General features: G+C 44.4%; 1 protein-coding gene across 1 annotated transcript; it reads left to right on the forward strand.

Annotated features, from left to right (window-relative positions):
• The first annotated feature begins 2,389 nt into the window (after nucleotides 1-2,389).
• GAL3ST2 (galactose-3-O-sulfotransferase 2) lies at nucleotides 2,390-14,134 on the forward strand. Its single transcript, XM_063133228.1, has 4 exons — nucleotides 2,390-2,406; nucleotides 9,464-9,553; nucleotides 9,815-10,076; nucleotides 13,269-14,134. The coding sequence occupies exons 1-4, from the start codon at nucleotides 2,390-2,392 to the stop codon at nucleotides 14,079-14,081; spliced, it is 1,182 nt and encodes a 393-aa protein (XP_062989298.1). The 3' UTR covers nucleotides 14,082-14,134.
• The last annotated feature ends 7,080 nt before the right edge of the window (nucleotides 14,135-21,214 follow it).

Genomic DNA, 21,214 nt, shown 5'->3' on the forward strand with positions numbered 1-21,214 from the left:
TCTTAGAGAGAGGATAGAATGTATGGGTCACAGAGTTCAGAGAAAGTCCACCTGTCAATTCTGGGGTCTTCTCCCCTGCTTCCACTATCCTTGGGATTGTAGGCATTCAGAGAGAGTTTTGAACAGAGAACTCCCTATTCGCCATATTCACTGACATAAGTAAAACCAATAAAACAGTAAATATATTCAAATTAATTATTGTTAATGACATCCAGCTTGTATAAATTGTTCTCCATCACTGGTCCCATTCTCCCAGAAATGGCAGAGGCCGTAGTCTCTTTTTGGCTCCAAAGACCTGCAATCCATTACTGGAAAACATGATATATGCCAGGTTATAGACACAAATCCTGGCCATTCACGGTCTCTCAGTTTTCACTCCTCTTCCCCTACCTTCTTCCTTGTGGAAGGAAGGGCAACTCTTCTTTCCAACTCAAAGACAGGTTACATCAGCAGCTGTTGGGAAGTGTGTGTGTGTGTGTGAGAGAGAGAGAGAGAGAGAGCATGTCTGTGTGGGTGCCTACATTGGCATCAGCAGACCCATTTCAGGAAGTAGTGGGAGATAGTTGGTGCCTTGCTAGGTGGGAGGGCTTTTTGCTCAGAGGTTTTTGCATATTGCCCTGCAGTTCCAACTTTCCCAACACTATATACTAGCAGTGCATGGAATAATACTAGGGGACAGGTTCTGTCTGGTTGTGAGAACCATCTCCAAAAATGATGGAGAGCTGATATGACACATCAAGGTCGAGGGCTATTTATTTTTTGTTTGTAAAAACTGATCCTCAACGTAGCTGGAAGGATGCCCCATGGGTTTCAGTGAAGTGATTCCAAACATGTTTGCTTATGATTGCAACCATACATTAGATTCTTAAACATAGATCTCTATGATTCGCTAGGGTTACCTTTCCAATTATTTGGTCTCTTCTAAACGTTTTAGAGGTTCTGAGTGAGAGATTATGAGTCAAAGAAGTCGTTCAGGCTTCAGTAGGTGGGGTCCGTCTATACGATGCCATGTTGCTAGCTGATTCCCTGCAAACCCTGCAGCATCCCTGCTGTGAGGCAGAATCAGTAGAGTTACACAGCAGGAGGGAGCACAGGCTATCCGGCCAGGAAAGACCACAGCACTGTTGTCCAGTGGCGCAAATGGGAGAAAATACGGAGGGACTGGAAAACTGCGGAAACCTTTCCCCCCCTTTCTTTCTGGCAACTCTGTGCCACTTTGAAAGCCTGTAGCAGTGCAGATTCCTAGGCTTGACAAGCCCACACCCTAAACCCTACCCTACTTTCCCGCACTTACCCTGCACTGTGTGAGATTATTTGTTCATTTGAAATTTTACTAGGTACGTGTAAGATTGGGGTTATAAAAGTTTGTTGACATACCATAGAAAGAGAAGCTTTTAGGGGCATAGAATGGGTTTGAATGGGTGTACAAGTGATAGGATAATGCTTTACTATTAAATGGGCAAGTAGGCATACACACATAGAACACTGTATCGGTTAGATGAGAAAATGATTTGGAAATATGATTGGGTATTGTTCAATGACGTTACTCATGAGAACTTGCAACTTGGTATTGCTCAAAAGACATTGGTCATATGAACTTGTGACATGTACTAGCTTTTCTTTTTTACCTCTAGTGGTATTCAAAGGCAAAAACCAAATCCACAAAGGAGCGTAAAAGTCCAGAAGAAAATGAGTATTTGAGACAAATGTCCTATCATTAATGTAAGAAGCTGATTTTTACTACGTCAGAGCATTGGTCCCCCTGGCTCAATATCATCTATCAGCTCTCTTGTGTTTCAACCAGGAATTGAACCTGGGAACTTTTGCATGCAGAACATTTGCTCTATTACTACGCTACAGTAGATTTCCCCCCCTCAAATCTACTTTGACTCTGAACCAACACAGAGCAGCAGCAAACGCTTGTAAGATTTAACTCTTTGCAAAATCCCCCCCCCAACCCACAGCCATGTTGGACGAAGGAGTTGCCTTCCTTTCCATGAAACCTCACGTGTAAGCATAGAACTTAGCATTCGGTGTCTAGCTTGACATGCCAGCGAAGCATCACTAATGAAACGAAACTCCGAGAAAACGGCTTCTCCCATAAGGCACTGAGCTTCTGATTACAAGAAGGTTTCGACGAATCTTTTCCAGCTCAGCGACCTCGTACAAACACTGCTTTCATGTGTTGTCCATCTGTATTGTAATCACCTCTGTGTAAGCAATAGCATCCCAGCCTGGCCAGGCAGATTTAACTACCCTCTCTTTACTTTGCCATCAAGCCACTCCCTTTGTCCCAGCCTAGACTCTTGAGAGACTCCACACAGGAATTCCAGCTTGTCCAACTGGCCATCAAGAAACCCACATGTCACTGCAGTAGTCCGGAGGCAGAATGAGAGGCACTTGGAGGTAAGGAACAAGGAGTAGCAGCTTCCTTCGCAGAGGGATTCACGGCATGTCTTATTTATGAATATATCTGTGGGTTTCCTAGTGGCTTATTCTGGAGATATGGGTTTAATTCAAGGTGGGTTTTGCTTGCTGGGTGTCAGGATTTGTGTCTTTGGGTTGAAAAGAAACATCTGAGAAAAGTCTGAAGTTGGGTGTTTTTTTCTAGAACTTCCATTATGTCATATGAATAAATTATGGATGTGGGTAATGTTTTTCTGCTCAGAATTCTATCGGGGTTTACTTGTACTGTGTGCCTCTCTTTTCATCGTATATCATTGAAACTTTGCCCACATTAATTCAGAATGCCTGTTTCTGCCTGTTTCTCCCCATACCAGTCGGCACCTCCTAAGAATTGCACTGAACACTAGAAACATTTTTAAATACAATAATGTTAGAGCAGTAGCATTGTGCTTGCAGGACAAATCCTGTTCTCCGCATAAGTCACTGACATCCCCTCTCCCCATCCCAGCTAATAACTGCTGAACAGAAAAATAACTAGATTGTCATCTATCTTGCAAAACTGGATGTGGTGTGAGGAGCCTCTCAGCTTAGATATGGCTGGCAAACTTGGTCCTTTAAGAGGCAAATTTCCTCTGAATGAACTATCAGGTTGCTGGCTTATTCTTGGATGTTCATATACACACGCACACCCTTCACCCAGGTACTGCTTGGGGCATTATTATTATTATTATTATTATTATTATTATTATTATTATTATTTGTATCCCGCCTTTTGCCCAATGCTGGGCCTCAAGGTGGCCTTACAAAGTTTAAAATATACATGGAGGGGGGGAAACTAAACCATAAACATTTAAAATACACAACAAAATTATAAGACATTAACATAGATGGAGGGCCAGATTATTCTCCAAAGGCCTGCTGGAACAAAAAAGTTTTAGCCTGCTTCCGAAAGCCCATCAAGGAGGGAGCCAGCCTAGCTTCCCCGGGAAGAGAGTTCCAAAGTACCGGAGCAGCCACCGAGAAGGCCCTCCCCCATGTTCCCACCAAGCATGCCTGTGAAGAAGGTGGGATTGAAAGAAGGGCTTCTCCAGAAGATTGCAAAGCACGGGCAGGCTCATAAGGGAGAATACGTTCTTTCAAATAACCTGGACCCGAACCATATAGGGCTTGGCAAGATTAAGCTTTCAACAGTTTCTGCTTGGTAGACTATAGCTCCCCAGTGCCTGACATAATTGTATCCTGTACAATTCCACCTCCTTCCCACTGTCTCTTCTTTCCTGCTGGACAGCTCTGCAAGAGACACAAGGAGAAACTTCTCACACATGACTGGAGAAGGGCATATGAATCTTCCTCCCTGACCTCTAAAAGGCCCTGTGACCAGTGACTGAAGAAGTGTGATGTTTAATACAAGATAGTGGCTTGAAGAAAATATAGGGCTCCATCACACCTACTTTTTCCCCCTGGTATGCACCTGCAGTTTTGACCTCTAATTCATTTGCATGGCAAGTGCTGTAACCTTACACAATTTCCACTGTTGTTTGCTCTCCTGCTATTGTGCCTGCCCCATCCTGCCCCTTCTCTTTCCCCCTCCAGTTCATTACTTCTTGTTGGGCGATGGACGTGGTTGTCTTCTGCCCCTCACTCTGGTTTTGTTGTTTAGGGTTTTACTGATCCAACATTCAATCAGCTGGGCACCATTTCTGTGGGCAACGAGGGTGGGATTGGAGCAGCAAAAGTCCGTTTGACCAGCTCAGCACAAGTCCATTTGTTCGACCGACAGACTCAGCAAGCTGGAGGAGAACTGCCCCACACGGGACGGAAGGGCATTTTTATTTCATGTGGAGAAAATATATTGGACTTTCTGAACTCCTTCAGATGAGTGTTTTATTGCACACTTGTTGCTGGGCACTCACGGGAATTTGCAGGTCGCTCTCACAATGACGTCTGCCTCCCACCCCTTCTGGTCTTCCTTGCGCCACAACAAAAAACACACAGAGAAAGTCTGATATATTTTCTCCAAGCGAAATACAAGTGCCCTTCTGTCCCTTGTATTGTTGTCCTCACACTATGAGCTCCATCACACCTGGATGTTTGCCCTTGCATTATCCCCCTCTGTTTACTTAGCGTTTGAAAGCCTTACGTTTCATTCATCTTCACACCTCTCCTCGGAACCGCTGTTTCACCCCACCGCGCAGATCTCATTTGTACCTTCCCTTACAATCTATTGGTTGTTTGCAGGGACACCTTGCCTTGCTCATACCCTTCCTTTCATCAGCAATGCCTCCTGCCCTCAGAACACCAGATTGAGTTTGATGGGATAAAAATACAAGTGGAGGGTTGAGCGCATTGCTGGAAAAACCATTCTTTCCCTCACTTGGAAACCTTGCAAAGGATTGGGGGGGGGGGGAGAGGTGAGATCAGGGCAGGACATGGACGGTGTCATCTGAGTCCTTTGTATGCAACGCACCATGACAGCGGGCTACAACACTGGTGTGATGGAGCTCTAAATTGCAGTTTGATAGTGAATGCAGTGAAATCTACACAGTGAAAACTAAATTAAAAACATCTGTACAAAACCCCCATTGGAGCCTTCATTTAATAGGGTTATCTTTGATTGTATAAGCAAGATCTTGGTCATGCCAAAGGTTTTTAATGTTTAACCTAACTGACTGCCAGGCAAACTGCTTGTACCAGCACAGAGGCTGTTTCACAGATATGTGTATACAGCAAGGACTTCAAGATATTGGATAGCTTGGCAAGCGAAATGGCTCTTTCAATTGTGTTTGTGTACACAGGTCTTTAGACTAGTGCTCTCAGGCAGGATGCACGCTGAATATAATGTAATAAACCTTAATGCTGTTTGCATCACATATTTGCTTCTTGGCTGAAAAATGGTTGTAATATATTACTTAACTTTTTAGAATAAAACCAAGCCATACCCTTCTTTTAATATGTTTTAACGCATATTGCAAGAAAAACACTGGGAACCTCACTACTCTGAAAAAAAACCAATGGGATTATTCTGTTATTGCTTTGTTCATTGCCAGAAAACATCTTTGCAATGCAGGAGATGAAACTGTGTATATAACCACAATTTTAGTAAAGACACAAGTAAAGAGACTTCCAGATGTTGAGCTGGATCCAATGCTAGAATTCTGTTAGTGGAATGGAAAGTTCTAGCGGAACGAATTCCCCCTTCTCCCTGCACTCCTCTACACACACACAATCTTCTCCTTAGGGTTGGGAGATCCTCCTCCGGAGCAGTTTTGGACTATGCACAGGGGGGCTACAGGGGGTAGGCGGGGACAGGGAAAGCTCCTTGCATTAGCGCAAGTCCTGTTGCCCAAGTGGAAGTCTGCTTGTGCAATGTTGGATCCAGTTATGTAGGCTAGTGGCTCTCTGATTCATAGTACCCAACACTTGCAATGTACATGGGGGTCATGCTAATCTCCCCACAGTGCCCACTGCTGGTCGGGTTGTTATTCTCACCCCTTGCCTGAAAGTCTGGATAGTCTGTTTGCCCACAGACCACCAGGCGAGGGGAGGAAAAGAACAATCTCACCCTTAAAATACCAAATCCCTGGGTTCCAGTAATTGATGTAGAACTGTTTGGAAGCTCTTCATGGTTCAAGACACCCCAGAATAATGGAAGGCCTTGCCAGTACACACTCATCAGCATCAGTGTCGTAAGAACATAAGAAGAGCCATGCTGGATCAGACCAAAGGTCCATCTAGTCCAGCACTCTGTTTACACAGTGGCCAACCAGCTGTCGACCGAGAACCCACAAGCAGTGCACAGATGCAACAGCACCCTCCCACCCAGCAACTGGGGTATACAGGCTTACTGCGTCTACAACTGGAGGTAGCATATACCCTTCAGGACTAGTAGCCATTGATAGCCTTCTCCTCCAGGAATTTATCCAACCCACTTTTAAAGCCATCCAAATTGGCAGCCATCACCACATTTTAATCATCATCATCATCATCATCATCATCATCATCATCATCATCATCATCTTTGTATGCCGCTTTTCCAGAAAATGTGCTCAAAGCAGCTCACAACACAACACAAAAACAAGCACACATACTAATACATCAATTGCAGTAGCACATAATGGGAGTTATAGCCCACACCTGGGGGGGAGGCAGGTATAAAGGAACAAACATGAATAACAAGAAGGGCATGTTTGAAGGACACGCTATAATGTTGTGCCCATAACAGCTATTTCCCCCCACCCCCCCGGGATGTGTCTTAATAATATTTGGTACATTCTGCATTGATGATGTCAAACTTAGACTCCTTATTCACAGGCAGATCTTGGAAAGCAGTCAAGGAAGCTCTAACCACTTTTCCAGCTTAGACTGAAATTGACTAAAACAGAAGCTTGCTACATTCTGGCTAGACTGGTCAAGTCTACAGCATGTCAAATGAAAGACTGAAGCCTGCTTTATATGCACACCAGTGGATGTGCATATAAGCCAGCACCCATTGGTCATGTGGACTGCAAATGCATGAATAGCAGCCTCAAAACCACCAGAACACCAAAGAGCAGGAAAAAAGAAAAGCGATGAGGAACGCAACTACTGCACATGGCTAAATCACCATGATTCTGTAGAAAAGCCTTTGCCCTCACCCCACACTATGACCTGGGGCTGCTTTGTTTTCATTTTATCCTGAAACTTAACTCTTTGGCATCTGCTTAATTTCTAGTTTTCATTTGCATTGTTCTTAAGCTACAGCAAATCCCCTTGCATAAAGCTCTTTGGGCACATTTTAAATTATCCTTCATTGTGCTCAGATTTCCATGCTGTACAGGATACCTTTCTTGCAATAGGAAACTAGATCTTTATACCTGGTCAGAGAAGCCCAGTGAAGCATGTCTTTTTTTAAAAAATTGCAGATTAGCTGTTTGCTCTCATAAAGCTGAGCGACATAGATAACCTCTTCAGCATGATGGACATTTCACTGCCAAAATAAGGACAGATTTGTGCAGTCCTTCTTGAAAATGTTCCTTATGTGACAAAGTCACTACAAATTAATTTATTGGGAGATATATATTTTTTGTATTGGAAGGCAGCCTTGTGAACATATCAAGAAAGTTACTGAATGAGAAGCAGGCTAAGCCACACTTCCTTAACTTATAATACAGGGGCTTTCCTAGATGATGAGTTTGCCTCGGGGTGAATTTGCAGTAGTGGCAGGTCATCTACATGACACAGCTGCCATTGAGAAGCCATCCAGGGGCAAACCCTGGAAACTCTGATGAAAACAAGTTGGGCACTTATCCCAACTGTTTCCTCTGCTGAGGTGTGTCACAGCTGATGGCACCCCCTGATTGGTTGCCATCGACTGGACAGGGAAGGAGGTGGACCTCCAGGAGCTCAGGAGAGCCCCATGATAAATAAATAATAATAAAAAACAAGGGGAGGAGAAGAATGGGACCTGTTTCTCCCCACCACAATTTTTTTATCTGTATCTGTGAAGCTGTGCAGATACAGGTAATAATTTAAAAAAACAGGGGGAGGAAAGTAACAGAGACTGTTCCTCCCCCCCGATTTTTCTTATCTGTATCTACACAGCTGCACAGATACTACTACTACTACTAATAATAATAATTGGGGCGGGGGGGAAGGAACGGACAGCCAGAGGGAGGTCAGAGGGAGGAGAGGTGGTTCGGTCGCCCCACATCCCTCTCCTCATCCTCCTCTGGCTGCCTTGTTCCTCCCCCATCCCTCCGAGTGCTCAGTGCACTGGCAGCTGCGGCGGGAAGTCCACACATAGGGCTTTGCTAGACCTGCTGGCTTACGCCGGCAGGGAGGCAGAGCCAAGGCATGCTAACGTTAGCGCGCCTTGCCCAGGCTTCCAGACGGCGGAGCCGCGGGGAGGACGCAAGCCCTGCGGCATCCGCCATTTTTTTTTTGTTTAAAGGGGCCGCGGGTGGCCCAAAGACTCCGGGAAGGTAAGTGGCTTTTTTATTTTTATTTTTAAAATGGGGGGGGGGCGAAGGATGGGAGGGTGGGTGGCACGGGGGGAGGGCGGGTGCGATCACGCTGCCACCGCCCGAGCAAGCAGCCGAGCAGCGCTTGCCCGGGCAATGCCCGGGATGGGGCGGCATTGCCCAGGCAAGCGCCGCTCGGCTGCTTGCTTGGGCGGCGAGCGGCGCGATCGCACCCGCCCTCCCCCCGTGCCACCCACCCTCCCATCCTTCGCCCTCCCCTCTCTTCCCCCCTGCCGATGGGCACAGCGCTCCTATGAGCGCTGTGCCAGGTCCGCGGCTTTTCGCAGCTCCTCGCGAGTAAGCGAGGAGCCGCGAAAAGCTGCGGAAGTCTCCACACTTCCCCCAGCCCCGGCCTGAGGCCGGAGCTGGGGAAAAGGTGCGCCATAAGCGACTTAGCTTATGGCGCGCTAGACCAGGCCTCACTGCGGCCTGCCACTGGATTCCCCTGTGCGTCATCTGGACGCACGGCAGGGAAACCGGGTTGGAAGGCGCGCTAAGGCCTGGTCTAGCAAGGCCCATACATTTCTTCCCATGCAGATGCCAGGAAGGAATGCAAGTGCGGGAGCCAGAGGTCTCGCAGTGCCAAAGTGCCGCCGTCAAGACAGGGGCCAGGACTCACAAGGCTAGTTTGTCATGCCAGAAACTCCACCAAAATTTTGTCACTCAACCACTGCATTAAACAGATCCCTTTATGAATCTGTTCTGAGAAACTGGTGGGAGTCTTTTTAGACTTGTGAAATAGATAGGTCAAGCAAGAACCAACAAGGCATGGCACACGGAAACGCAATCCTGGGCCTCTGAAGTCTCTGTATCTTTACTCTCCACTCACATTGTGCCAACCAAGCCCTAAATTAGTTATATTAAACTTACTGATGAATTCTAGTGTTACACAGCACCACAGACGTGCTGGCTATCTGTACACACACATAGTCAGGGCCGGCCCTACCATTAAACAGAATGAGATGGTCCATGTCAGTTTGTAGTATTCATATGTACTTAGAAGAATTACAGCAGTAGTATTGCATTAAAATGCAGTGTTTATCTTGGTTCTTTTCCAGGTATTTTCAACAATTAACATGTCTCATCCTTTGGCTAGGAGTAATTGCCTTGATTGGATTCTTTCAGCAGCATGTTGTAATGGTTGTCAGGTAAGTTCATTTTCTTCCAAGGACAACTGCTAGTATAGAAATCTGTTCCAAAAATCCTGATATTGAAATTTTCTACATGAGGCTGTTAATCAGCTGTTAATCTGCTATATCTACTTTCAGTTTAGCCACAGAAATGAGATCTGAGTGAGAAGCATTTCCTTTCGTTCTTTTCTGCTACATAACCTCTAGGTGGCAACATAGTATAGCAGAATAGAACAAATACACAAGAGGAAATAAAGCTTTCTTCCGCTTTTAACACAGGCGGCAGCGGCCTGTTTTCAAGCCCTGCCAACCCACAATGAATGTCATGTTCCTCAAGACGCACAAGACAGCCAGCAGCACTGTCCTCAACATCCTCTTCCGCTTCTCAGAGAAACACAACCTCACAGTGGCCCTTCCCTGTGGCAATGAGTTCCACCTGGGCTACCCACTGCGCTTCAAGGCAACAGATGTCGAGGAGTTCAAAACTATTGGCCAAAACTTCAACATCATGGGCAACCACCTGAGGTTTAATTTGCCACAGGTAAGAAAGCACAAAAGGGAACGCTGCGTAACTTACAAATGACTGCTTACTTACCAATTTACTAATTTATTGGCAGTAAATAATAAATGCATTCGGCTTTAAGGAGGCAAGATGGCGACAAGGAAGGTTGCTTCTGCTCTGAGCAATACAGTTTGTTTTTAGTTTGATTCATTTATAGGTAGTTAATTTTACCCTAGCATTTTTCGGGAGGTTTTGAAAAGACTGTACAGATTACACAGCTTCCTCAAGGAATATTGGTGAAAATGATAAGTCTTTACAGCTCCGTGAGTAAATGGGAGATACCCACCCATGACTTGGAGAGGATGAGCAACGCTGAGCAGTAAGCAAACACTTAATTAGTTGTGTTGTGTTAACATTTAAATCTTTTGCCTGTGAGTATATAAGTGGAACTCTAAACAAGAGATATGGTGCTTACCAGAAAGGATTACAAGACCTTGGGAATTGCACTTGCCTCTGGTGACCCCCTTCTGGGTAAATGTAAAAAACAAGCAAAGATCACTCAGTTCTTCAAAAATAAAGGGGATGTTGGTGGAACTGAGAAGGGGGTCTTAAACTCCACAAACCCCATTTTGGACTGGACTTGGATCCAAGCACCAATAGAGGGGTTTCTATGCAAAGATATAGCAGCCATGTTGGTGTTTGCTGAATATTTATTTATTTATTTTAAAAAGTATTCAAAATTTTAAAACATCAAAAATATAAAAACAACAGTATAAAACAGTATCCATTTAAACAACAAAAGTTCTGGGGTCCATTAAAAACAAACTTAGCATATGTTGTTAAACGCTGTTAAATGCCTGGGAGAAGAGAACATTTTGACCTGGCGCCGAAAAGATAACAATGTTGGCACCAGGCAAGCCTCATTGGGGAGATCATTCCATAATTGGGGGGCCACCGCTGAAAAGGCCCTCTCCCTTGTTGCCATCCCCCGAGCCTCCCTCGGAGTAGACAATCAGAGGAGGACCTTAGATGTTGAGCGCATTGTATGGGTAGATTCATGTCGGGAGAGGCATTCTGTCAGGTCTTGTGGTCTCAAGCCAAGTAAGGCTTTATAGGTTAAAACCAGCACCTTGAATTGGGCTTGGAAGCTTATAGGTAGCCAATGCAAGCAGGCCAGAATCGGGTTATATGTTCGAACCTTCTGGTTCCAGTTATCAATCTGGCCGTTGCATTTTGCACAAGCTGCAGCTTCTGAACCGTCTTCAAAGACTGCCCCATGTAGAGGGCATTGCAGTAATCTAATTTGGAGGATACCAGAGCATGGATGACTGAAGCTAGGTTATCCCTGTCCAGATAGGGGCGTAGCTGAGCCACCAACTGAAGTTGGTAGAAGGCACTCCGTGCCACCAAGGCCACCTGAGCCTCAAGTGACAGAGATGGTTTTAAGAGAACCCCCAAACTGCGAACCTGCTCCTTCAGGGGGAGTGCAACCCCATCCAGAACAAGTTGAACACCCACCATCCGGCCAGAAGAACCACCCACCAGCAGCATCTCAGTCTTGTCTGGGCTGAGTTTCAGTTTATTAGCCGTCATCCAGTCCATTGTCGCAGCCAGGCACCGGTTCAGCACATCCACAGCCTCACCTGATGAAGACGAAAAGGAGAAGTAGAGCTGCGTGTTATCAGCGTACTGATGACAACGCATTCCAAAACTCCGGACGACTGCACCCAACTGTTTCATGTACATATTAACAGCATGGGGGGATGAGATCTCTCAGGACGAGCGCAGCCAGCTATAGACAACAACCAACCAGGGCCGGATCTACACTATTGCTTTAAGGCACTTTATAACAGTTTTATAGCGCTTTAAAGCAGTTAAAGCGCTTTATAACTGTTATAAAGCGCTTTAAAGCAGTAGTGTAGATCTGGCCCAAATGACACAATCGTTAGGCAAATACAGGAACTGGCCCAAGGTAAGGGGGAAGTAGATCAGAATACGTCCTCTGTTCAGACAGAGAAACCTCATGAGGAATGACTGATAGTTGAGGGTTGGATTTATTTGTTGATGAAGGAGATCAAACATATAAAATCCTTCTTTTCTGTGAGTAATAACCTCTTAACAGTACTGGTGAACAGCATGACCAGCTTAAACTCCCAAATAAACAAGCCATCAAACCTATGTGGAAAACTGACTAGGATAAAGGACAGGATGAAAATTCAGAGAAAAAATAAGGGGGAAATCATGGGGATACTGGAGGAGTTGGCATGATACGCCATTTCATTTGCACTCTGCCAGTTTGCTTCACTAGAGTGAAGCTGCCCTTCTTCATAATTTGTGCCGAACTGCAATTATGAATGATATATTCAACGTGCATAAAGCTTTTGTCCTTACCCTAGTTATTTTTCTACACACATTTAGTGGCATCAACTAGTGAAAGTGGCTTTCATGCATTATCATTATTTCCATAACATTTTGCCAATTCTGTGCACTTAATGAGGTATATGGGTGAAAAGTTTTGCCAATTTGTCCATTTCTGCCATACCACTAATGGCTATTACCAATTATGTAGACATTCCTCAGTAAACTAATGTTTCCAACAATAGGTCAACTCTTCCATTGGTCTTTCGCACTGGCTGCATTCAGACATCATGATGTTTACGCAGCCAGTGTGAAAGACCAATAGAAGAGTTGACCTATTTTTGGAAGCATTAATTTATTGAGGAATGTCTACATACTTGGTGATAGACATTTGTAGAATGGCAGGAATAGAGTAATTGGCAAGTCCTTTCACCCATATTCCTCATTAAATGCCCAGAATTGGCAAAATATTATGGAAATAATGACAATGATAAAACTGGTTTATCATGACAGTAGAGAGCATAGCCTCACCCAGGTCTAGTAAGGAGGAGCTTTCACTTCTGAATTCAGAATTGTAGTATTCAGTTAACCACAGTTTAGTGTTACATTCAAATGTAAACTCTGGTTAATCTAAACTGTGGTTTGTTGGAACAAGCCACCTTCATAAACCATGTTTGAGGTTGGCTTGTATTTTTTTAAAAAAAACATATTAGGATATGGAAAATCAAAAAGCAAAGTAAAAACTATTGTATTAACTTTTCAGTGTCTTGCTAAGATCTGAAAGAGATGTATTGGTTATCTTTTTTCGAATGCAAGAACTCTACTTATATAAAGGAGGCCAAGCTTACTTGGTTCTGTTTTTTTTCTTTACAGGTAAAAAGAGTAATGCCGAATGACGCCTTCTATTTTTCAATCCTGAGGGACCCAGTTTCTTTGTTCGAATCCTCCTATGTTTATTACAAAACTTATTCACCAGCATTTAGAAACTCCAAGAATGTGAATGAGTTTCTCTTAGCTCCATGGTCATACTACAATCTAAGTGAAAAGGCCTGGAACGTTTATGCCAAGAACAATATGTGGTTTGATTTGGGCTATGACAACAATGCGATATATGATGAGTACTATGTCCAGTCTGTAATACAGGACATCCAGAAGCATTTCCATTTGATGCTGATTGCGGAATACTTTGATGAGTCCATGATCCTTCTGAAGGATACTTTGTGCTGGGAACTAGATGATGTGGTTTATTTCAAGCTGAATGCCAGGAGCTTAGACAGCATTCAGGCTTTGAATCCAGACAGCAAGGAAAAGGTGAAAGACTGGTGTGCTCTGGATTGGAAACTTTACACACACTTCAATAATACCTTCTGGATTAAGATTCAGGAGAGGATGGACTTAAAGACTTTGTACAAAGAAGTCAACCTTCTGCAGAAGAGGCAGAAGGAACTGATGGAGAGGTGTCTCTTGGAGGAAACAGCAATTGATGAAACCAAAATCAAAGATGAGAAACTGAAGCCCTTCCAGTCAGGCCATGCTAAAATCCTGGGTTATAATCTCAAACAGGGTTTAGACAATAAGACACTGAATATCTGCAAAAAGATGACCATTCCTGAGCTCCAATATATGGCCTACATGTACAGTCACCAGTTCCCAAACAAGACGAGAAAATCCATAAACTTTAGATGAAATTTTCTAATAAGGTACCATTCTATCATATTACAGCAAGTTGAGGAAGTAGCCTAGGTTTGGGACATGCAATGTTTTTGCTTATCTTCTGTGCATCAACAAATGAGATGGAAAATACTTCATTCATGGAATCATGTTTAAATAGGCCATGAACGCAGGAACAGACCGCACTGTGCCAGGATCTTCGGGAATGAAAACACCACCACAAAGTCTTGTCACAAAATTGAGATCCACGTACTAGATGAAGTGTGTTTACTTTCCTGCTTTTCTGCTACACAGCCTTTAGGTGGCACTGTGGATTATTTATTAATTATTTGATTTATACCTGATGTTCTATCAAAAAATGGCATTCACGGCAGCTTATAGTCACAGTTAAAACATATTAAACCTGTACAATAAAATGCAATAAAATATAACCACTACAAAATAATAATAATAATAATAATAATAATAATAATAATAATAATAATAATAGTAATAGTAATAATAATAATAATCCCAACCCAAAGGACCCAGTTTCAGGCCAAAGGCCTTCTTGAAGAACGTGATCTTTGCCTGTCACGGACAGCAAACAGGGAGCAAACATAGTTTCCTTTGGGGTGGGGGAGTTCCACAGCCTGGGAGCAACCACCAAAAAGGCCCTCTCTTGGGTCACCACCAAGTACTCCTCTGAAGGTAGTGGTCTCAAAAGAAAGGGCTCTCCAGAAGTTCATAAGAATCAGGCATGCTCATATGGGAGAAGGCGGTCTTTCAGGTATCCTAGTCCCAACCGTTACAGGGTTTTATAGGTCATAACCAGCACTTTGAATTCTGCCTGGAAACAGTCCAGAGAGTCGTGGACTTTCTGTAACTGGCCCCAGTCAACAGTCTGGCCGTAATATTCCGGATCAGCTGATGTTTCTGAACAGTAGTCTTCTGGTTCATATCAATTAGCATCTATTCTTCTTTCTAGTGGATTTCAATTGGTGAATTAGGGATTTGATTCTGTATTAGTAATTGCAAGGCTATTTAGCTAATCCTTTGGTTATAATGTGAATGACCACATTTATAAAAAGTTGTGGGTTTCATCGTCAGTTCTTGGGGACAGCCAACATTCATAGTTTTGTTTTGATGCCCGAGAATTATTGGATAAGCTTTATGGCTCTGGACTGAAACCAGAGGCCCCTTGGAGAGCAACACACATACACCGTAACAGACTGAAACTTATTTAGGGGGTTTGTTCAATCTTATAGGGACTTGGGTTGTCTGAGCCCCCTTGCCCTCAGTTCACTGTTCCTTGCTTTGTGTTTTTCCTTTCCCTAATGGGAATATTTAGACTCAGTTCAATGAACTGTAAATAATTCTTTTCGCACGGATCCCAATCCCAAAACATGTCAACAGTGTCATGAATGAAAATAAAAGAAAATAAATTATGAACTATGCTAACAAGTGCTTTAATTGAAGAGAAAGGTCCAATTCAGTCCCAGGTATATAGTTGCACAGGTTCCTTGTGGGCAATGAGGGTGCTCTAGCAGAACAAACGCATGGCCAGGGGGATGGCTTGTAGGTTTGACTGAAATCCCTTGTGGGTCAGAAAAAAATGAGTACATCTATTGTGACTATCACGCCAGCTTCAAGTCTCTCAAAAACAGTTTCTTTCTCCTTTTTATGTCCTCGAAGGAGCTCAGGGTGCTGCACATGAATGTTGCTTGCACGTTTTATCTACACAACATTCCTGTGAAATAGGTTAGGCTGAGGATATGTGGCCAACCCAGTGTGCTTAATGGTGGTGAGTAACAATTCAAAACCATGCTGCAGTCTAGCCATTACACCACTGGTGGCAGAAAACGGGTGTGCCAACCCTGCTCCTGCTGTGTGGAGGCTGATGGCTGTGGGGTGGTGAATCTGTTCCAGATTTTAGTCAGAACTCTAAAGGAGCTATCCAAGGTGTTTCATGATCTGACTGAAACCCGGTGCAGGTTCACCACACATGGCCCTCGGAGTCACCTTCCTTCACTACTGCTGCTTGGACACCACCACCCTTATCTGCTGTTTGGGGCACCATCACCAGAGAGAGGTGAATGATAGACAGGGGACCATCCACATGAGGATGGGACTGACTGGTGCTGGCATTGCCTCACACCATCCCTATAGCTGCAACGTTTATGAACAGTTGTGGGACCCAACCCATCCTCTCATTCAATGCAATGGGTTGAATCCAGATGTCATCATGATACAGCAGACCCCTTAAAATCAATGGAATTTCAGTTAGTTATGACTAGCTTAAGTTGCATTGATTTCAGTGGGTTTACGCCAAGTATGACTACATCTAGATCCAAACCAAACTTTACTTTTTCATTTATTTATCATTTTATTTCATTTCTACGCTGCTTTCCCAGAAAACGTGCCTAAAGTGTCTCACACAATACAAGAGCAACACACACACAAAAGTATAATAGTACTTTTGCAATAGTACACCATTACAATATAAAACAATCCAAAGAATTAATTTCACTAATCATAACATTTTAAATGAACTAAATCACATTTATTTCTTTGTTTTTTTGGGAATGGATCCAGATTTATTTATTTATTTATTTATTTATTACATTCCTATACCGCCCAATAGCCGGAGCTCTCTCGGCGGTTCACAAAAATTAAAACATTCAAAGTATAAAACAACAGTATAAAACCATAATATAAAATACAATATAAAAGCTCAACCAGATAAAAACAGCAGCAATGCAAAATTACAAATTTAAAACCATGTTATTTAAAATTTATAGATTGTTAAAAGGGTCTTCACCTGGCGTCTAAAAGCATATAATGTAGGTGCCAAGCGAACCTCCTTAGGGAGCTCATTCCACAGCTGGGGTGCCACAGCAGAGGAGGCCCTCCTCCTGGTAGCCACTTGCCTCACTTCCTTTGGCAGGGGCTCACGGAGAAGGACCCCTGAAGATGACCTTAGGGTCCGGGCAGGTACATATGGGAGGAGGCGTTCCTTCAGATAACCTGGCCCCAAGCCATTTAGGTTTGTGTACAGTTGGGCTGGCTGAAACTGACTTCCATCCTCTCTGTGGCAGCCCCTCCAGCCCCCAGCCCCACCCCAATGATACATGGAGCATTGGGGGCCCTGCTGAATCGGGTGGGCTGTGGGGAAAATCAGGCAAAGGCAGCTTCTGTGAGTGGAGTGAAGCCCACAAAAGGTGCCTCTGCTTGGCTTGGGGTATCCCCCTTTCCTTCGAACCACAGCTCACCCCATCCAGCAGGGCCTCCCCATCCCCTCTGCGTTACAAGCTAAAATATGCTGGTATTTTTTGCTCTGGCCCTTTTGCCTTTTGCCCTGCGCACCACTGGAATGTGGCTCTTGTCCTCCATAGCTTCTCTGAAAGAGAATTTAGCCTTCGGGCTGAAAGAGGTTCAACACCCTCTTTTAGAGACTTGAGCAGCTTCCCATCAGGAAGGAACAAGCCCAGTTACCTCAGAGCTGTTCTAGGCCACTTTATGTTCCAGATAAGAACAATGCAATGACCTCTCACTGTAAAGGCCAGCACAGCACAATGTGTGTCAGGTTGCGTGGAGACGAGGGGAATGAGGCAGGTAAAAACAACAATGAAATTAATGGTGTGGAAACAGGTTTTTTTTTGCTCCACTGGGTATTGCATGTGACTGAAAAACAGCCACGGGGGAATTTTTGACTGCGGAGAGGACGTTCATTCCAACAGAACAGCAACAGTTGTCTCATGAGGTAGTAGAAATTCTGGGCAGGATCCAGGGCTTCCCAAGTGCTGGCAGGATCCACCGTTAATGCAACAGGGATTTAGCACTTTGGACAGGAACTGGAAATGTGTAGAGCATAAAAATGTGCGCCCTCCCTCCAGAGCTCCTTCTGCTCAAGGCCATTTCACATGTTACATCATGGGTCTCCAACCTCTTTGGACCTGTGGGCACATTTGGGAATTTGAAAAACTGCTGTGGACACCAGCACAAAATGCCTAATCAAGACATGGGGCGGGGGGAGGGTCTAAGCCCAATCACAATAAACAATTCCTTAGAATCCATAGTTTTCAGCATCAGCAGAAAGCTACTTCACCGGAAAATGTGTTGATCTTTTTTAAAAGATGGAGAGGTAGGGCGCCTCGTTGAGTGCCAAGAAAGGTGTCCAGGGGCTCTTTGGTGCCTCTAGGCTCCACATCACCTATCCCTGGGGTAGATAGTGCTGGACTAGATGGACTAATGTTTTTGTATATGTGGTATTAGATCACAGGACACATTTCTAATTTCTGCCCAAACAATCCATAATCATTACCTTTATTTGACAGAAATATTTGCAGTGCAGGCTGGTGGCTCTGATGGCAGTGGTGTGGTGAATCTGCTCTGGGTTTCAATCAGAACTCTGAAGAAGCTATCCAAGGTGCAAAGCAGTTGTGACTGGTTCTGACTGAATCTTGGAGTGGATTCACCATGCGACTGACATTGGAGCCCATAGCCTCCCCTGAATCCTTGCTGAATCACATTTTTGAACATCTGTCATTGGTATATCATTTATTTCCTATGTTCATCTTTGTCCATGTTCAGAAGACACTTTAAGCTATGGCTTTAACCATGGTGACTAAGGCAAAAATTTATTTATTTATTTATTTATTTATTTATTACATTTTTATACCGCCCAATAGCCGAAGCTCTCTGGACAGTTCACAAAAATTAAAACCACAATAAAACAACCAACAGCTAAAGCCATGGTTTAAGGTGTCTTCTGAACATGGCCCAGCTTTCTGGTTTAACCACCATGGTTAAAGCTGTGGTTTAAGGTGTTTTCTGAATGGGGCCTTCCTGGCTTTGTAATGCACAAAGATGAGATGCAGGGCTTGATTACAGTAGGCTTTTATTGCATGCTCGTGATTGATCATTCACAGAACTTTGTGGGTCCTTTACACAATGTCATCAACCTCTAGGATGTCTCCCGTAGTTTTTGACCTTTATCCTACTTTCAAAAAAAAATCAGGGAAAACCCGCTAAAAATACTTCAAAGTGCAATTCTTTCCATTGAAATTCTGGAGTTGTGCTATAACCACAGCTCCAGTTAGTGGCTGTAAAAAGTAAACACATAGAAAGGTATTCCCCGATCTTATTCCTGCAAAGAATTCAGAAGCAGTAAGGATGCAGGATTTCACCATCGTGTGGTGAAACTCATATGACTGTGGCTGCTTCCAGACAGAGGACTCCTGGCACCATCAGTTAATAGGCACTGTACAGCCATTCCATCTTTTTCTCCTTAATGGATTTCCTGTGGTAAGAAAAAAGATGGAAGAAGCAGTGGGAGAACGTGGGGGAAGGCTATGAGTGGAAGACAACAATGTCTGGACCCCTGGCAATATTTCACAACGGAGGCCGGGTGATGACACCATAACAAGCTTATCTGGAAGCATTCCATGTCAGAATTCCATTCCTAGAGCCTTTCAAGGAAGAAGGTGAGAAAGTATAAGCTGATTGTGTACAGCATCCCGGGTTGTGTCTATACAACTCTGTGTAGTTGTATACTATGCTGTAGTATAGTAGTGTAGTGATGACACCATAACAAGCTCATCTGGAAGCATTCTATGTCAGAATTCCATTCCTAGAGCCTTTTAAGGAAGAAGGTGAAGAAGTATAAGACGATTGTGTATAGCATCCCAGGTTGTGTCTATACGACTCTGTTTTGCCTCCTGATTCCCCACCCCCAAACCCTGCAGCATCACTATGGTGAAGCAGAATCAAAAGAGTTACATGGCAGGAGTGAGCGCAGGCTGTCTTGTCTGGGGAAAAAACAATGCCATTGTCAGGAATGGGGAGCAATTATTGAAGAAACAACAGTGGTGACATCAGAGCAATGGGCAAAGTTGCGGCAAATCAACACTTAGAAAAAGCACAGTTTCGTGGGGAAGAGTCCAATGTGGCTGCGAGTTGGCAGCTGCATGGTATAAATGATGGGATGCAACTGCGCAGCCACAGTGGGATATTTACACTGTATAGACAAGCTCCCAGACTCTTCCTCTGGTTTCTTTCCATTCACTCTTGGGTAAACGCAAGAGTGATTCCAAAGAGGTCATTGGGGCTAATGTTCTAGCAGCATGAATATTAACGAAAGTAGCATGGAACTCTCTTTTTATTCCCACATCACGAGGACTTTGATCCCGATTCCGGAGATGTATAGCTAATGAAGTCTGAATGTGTGTGTAAGCATGCACTGTGACAGTTCCCTTCAGCCTGTGCTCTCCCAGCTTGGAAGGAAGGAAGAAGGAAGGAAGGAAGGAAGGAAGTCACTAACTAAGTTAAAGGGATGGCCCTGGGTACCTGCAAATGGACACTGCTGACGATGTCCTCCCTGTGCTCCGACAATGAAGTCTTTGTCCTGCCTTTGCTGATTGAGCTACTGCCTGCTGGCTCAGTGCTTTTCCCCCAATCATGGAGCATCTAGCAAGCTTACTGGGTTGGAGGGAGGAGGGGGGCAGAGAGTTGAAACACGACAAATGAAATAAGGCACCACAAAAGGGGAGAAGGAGGCTGCTGAGATTGTGCTTCCATCAGCAAAGGCGACATTTGCAAATGGGCATAAACAGGAGTCAGATGAACGGAGATCAACGTCAATAACTCTCAGAGGCGTTGGAGATAAAGACAGCAGACCAGCAAGGCAGGGGCCACGGTTTGTATCACGTTCGTTGCTTCTGCAGCCTCCGTCAGTTTCTAGATGTCTCTTCCTTTATTAGTGGATACCTGCCATGCTGTTTGGGCACTTCTAGGTGGGCCCACACCCCATTCTCAGTGCTTTTTATACTGAGGGCCAAAACAGACATAAAAAGATGTAGATTTAAAGTAATGTCTGTTTTCGCCCCCGAGAAGGTAGAGAGAGGAGACTGCAGGGTGGGATGGGCACTGGGTTGGGTGGGCACGGGTCCTATTCCTCCCACCAGGGGGTAGGCATGGTCAGGCACCTGCAGTGGGCCCACACCCCAGCTGGAGCCCACTGAAAAGCACCCCCTGCAATTGCTCCTCATCTTTACTGTTGCAATCTGCTTATTTACCTGCGTCTCGTGTTGGCCCAGAAAATGGTGGTAGTGAGAAGGAGCAGCAGCAGATGCCACTGCCTGTTTGCTCGCTGGCTCTCTGCCTGTCAA

This window comes from Elgaria multicarinata, chromosome 8 (genome assembly GCF_023053635.1).
Source record: "Elgaria multicarinata webbii isolate HBS135686 ecotype San Diego chromosome 8, rElgMul1.1.pri, whole genome shotgun sequence".
NCBI classification, from domain to species: Eukaryota; Metazoa; Chordata; class Lepidosauria; order Squamata; family Anguidae; genus Elgaria; species Elgaria multicarinata.

Coding starts and splice junctions, on each gene's coding strand:
- GAL3ST2 (XM_063133228.1), top strand. Junction 9,554..9,814: donor CATGTTGTAATGGTTGTCAG/GTAAGTTCATTT, acceptor CTTTTAACACAG/GCGGCAGCGGCCTGTTTTCA. Junction 10,077..13,268: donor TGAGGTTTAATTTGCCACAG/GTAAGAAAGCAC, acceptor TTTTCTTTACAG/GTAAAAAGAGTAATGCCGAA.